Source organism: Rosa chinensis, unplaced genomic scaffold, assembly GCF_002994745.2.
Source record: "Rosa chinensis cultivar Old Blush unplaced genomic scaffold, RchiOBHm-V2 RchiOBHmChr0c28, whole genome shotgun sequence".
NCBI lineage: Eukaryota > Viridiplantae > Streptophyta > Magnoliopsida > Rosales > Rosaceae > Rosa > Rosa chinensis.
Genome location: NW_020126839.1, coordinates 1 through 2,723, shown reverse-complemented (window position 1 = coordinate 2,723; position 2,723 = coordinate 1). Strand labels below are relative to the sequence as shown.

At 33.2% G+C, this 2,723-nt stretch overlaps 1 protein-coding gene across 1 annotated transcript; it reads left to right on the top strand.

The window, feature by feature from the left end:
- Positions 1–1,108: 1,108 nt before the first annotated feature.
- LOC121050891 (synaptonemal complex protein 1-like) lies at positions 1,109–2,615 on the top strand (the record flags this gene model as incomplete). The annotated part of the gene is made up of 6 exons (XM_040512312.1): positions 1,109–1,213; positions 1,290–1,418; positions 1,524–1,571; positions 1,655–1,765; positions 2,313–2,420; positions 2,505–2,615. Coding segments are annotated over exons 1-6 (612 nt in total), but the record flags the coding sequence as incomplete, so codon positions are not given.
- Positions 2,616–2,723: the final 108 nt, after the last annotated feature.

Below are 2,723 nucleotides of genomic sequence, written 5' to 3'. Positions count from 1 at the left end.
TTTGGTATGAAATAAGAAGATTTACCACTTATACAACACATTTGTTGTCAATTTTGTAAAATAGTTCATAAACTGGTATATTTTGTCTTAGGCCTTGTAATTACCACAAACAAGACATTTATTACAATATTTTTGATCATTTATCCTTATATTCATAATAATCGCTGTCAGTGATGTAATTATTTTCTCAATGAGGAACAGTACACAAGGTATCACCCAATTACACAGTTGAGATCTCTATTACGTGAATGAGGACACATGCTCTATTTAGTCTAAAATAAGAAGATTTACCACCCTAAAAACACATTCGTTTTTAATTTTATAAAATGATTCATAAACTTGTAAATGTAGTCCTAGACCTTGTAATTACCAAAAAAGGACATTTTTTACAACATTTTTCGTCATTTCTCCCATTCTTTTTGTAAATATGATCATATGTGGAATAAGTACCATAATATAATTAAATTTCCACATCTATAAGGTAGTATATTGTCATCATATAAGTAATTATTTGATTTAATGATAAATTACTCAAAGTAGACCTCAGTTATAATTGATTAAGGAAAGTACTAATGATGTACTTAATTAGTAATAAAAGACTCATTACTTTTTTATTTTTAGAGAAAAATATTCTATAATTAATTACTAATGATTTGGTTAAGGGGTAAATAGGTTACCAACCTTTTAAATATTCAAGGCCATTGGATATATTTTTAATCCAACGGTCTAAAATATTCAAAAAAATGGTTCTATAGCAAACAACCCAGCACCTTAGAATTTTCCCATATATACTTACGGCATTTGAACCTACATTTTCTTATATATATATATATATACACACACACACACACACACAGAGTAAGGCCCCACTATGAAATTAGTGTGTGAGGTTGGAGTTTAGGATCACTTTTCGGTCTCATATCCACATCTTAACCATTCAGTTTTTAGGTACTAATGTATAGATCATTTCTGCAAAATTTTAGCCAAATCATATCCACATCTTGACCGTTAAGTTTTTAGGTACTAGTGTATAGATCATCTCTGCAAAGCGGAACAAATAGATGGTTTACTGAAGCAAGGTGAAACACATGAGCAGCATGTAGATTTGATGAATAAACAAGTCAGCCAGCTTCATAGCACACTAGAGGAAAAGGAGCAACTTATTGTGCAATATAAGGAACGAGAGAAGAATCTGGAAGAACAGATCACAGAGGTTTGTAATTCAATATAAATGTGAGATGTTCGTAAAACCATATTTTACGTACTTACAGTTCTGTACTTTGTTCCAGAATCTTGCATCGCTGACTGCTGCTGAAATTAAACTTGTGGAAGATAAGAAGCACTATGACCTCATGCTTGAGAGTAAACAACTAGAACTGTCAAGGCATTTGAAAGACATATCTCAGAGGAATGACCAGGTCTGACCTCTTATGATCTAGGCATCTGGACACATTACAGTTGTTTAACTACTTTTGGATTGGCATTATGACAAATTTACTTGGGCAATTAATGACATCCGGAAGAAGTATGAGGTGGAGAAGCTGGAGATAGTTAACATGGAAAAGCAAAAGGTTTTCTCATTTTTACCTTCTCCTGGAATATGTTAGAGATAAATCATTTTCTTGAATTGATCTTCGTTTAATTGAAACTGCAGGCAGAAAAACTTGTTCGAGAAAGGGCGATAGAATGTGAGAAAAAACTTGAAGAATGCAGAGAAGAATCTGGGCAGCACTTAATGCATGTTCAGGAGGAACATACTGCGCTGGTATGTGTGGGAAAGTGGTGCATGCTATTAAATATAAAATTGATAATCACTTTTTGCACAAATTACATTAGTTTAATATAACAACACGACGGAATTTTTTTTTTTTTTTTCTACATATTCTCTGACATTATCAGACATTTACATTCAGTAGGGGAGAAATTATTTTTCATATGTTAAATACCTCTCAACATATATTGCATTGAACGAAGTTTTCATTCCTCAGCATTCACCATTAGTCTATAGTATTTGTAAATTATTAAGCTGACAAAACAAAAAAAAGCAGAAAAAATTGTTTGGTACTCAAGTCTGTTTGCACCTGTAATAATTCTACTAAATAGCCTACCTGCAATTTGTTACTGGCTGTGCAACTTTTTTCAAAGAATTAATCCTAGTTTAACCCTTGGCGTGTTCTACGTAGCTCAGTTTTGATCGGGGAAGTTTCTCCTTTTCTGAGGCATTTCTGTTACATGCTTCTGATTATATTCTCAACTACACTAACTAGAGTGCCACATTTGGGGTAGAACATTATTGACTTTCACATTTACAGGTCAGTAGTCTTCAGCAGGAGCATGATAAAAAGGAACGAAGTATAAAAGCTAAACACAGTGAAGAGCTAAAGCAGATCCAACTTCAAGCTGAAAACGAGTTGAGAGAGGTTTGTACCTTCATGTAGCTCTAAGCTCGAACTAAGTTGGGTCTTATACGCCTAAGTAACTAAATCAGATTACTTTTGTCATAGAAAATTACATCAATGAGGAATGAACATGAAGCCCAACTGAAAGCTTTGAGGCTTCAGCATGAAGATGAGATTAAGAAGCTTCAGGAGGACTTGGATCTTCAAAAGTCCAAAGTACTTATCTTCCTATGTTCTTTCTGAATTTATTTTTTTGTACATCTTTTACATATTCTTATTATCACAGGAGGAGAAGCAGAGGGCATTACTGCAATTGCAGTGGAA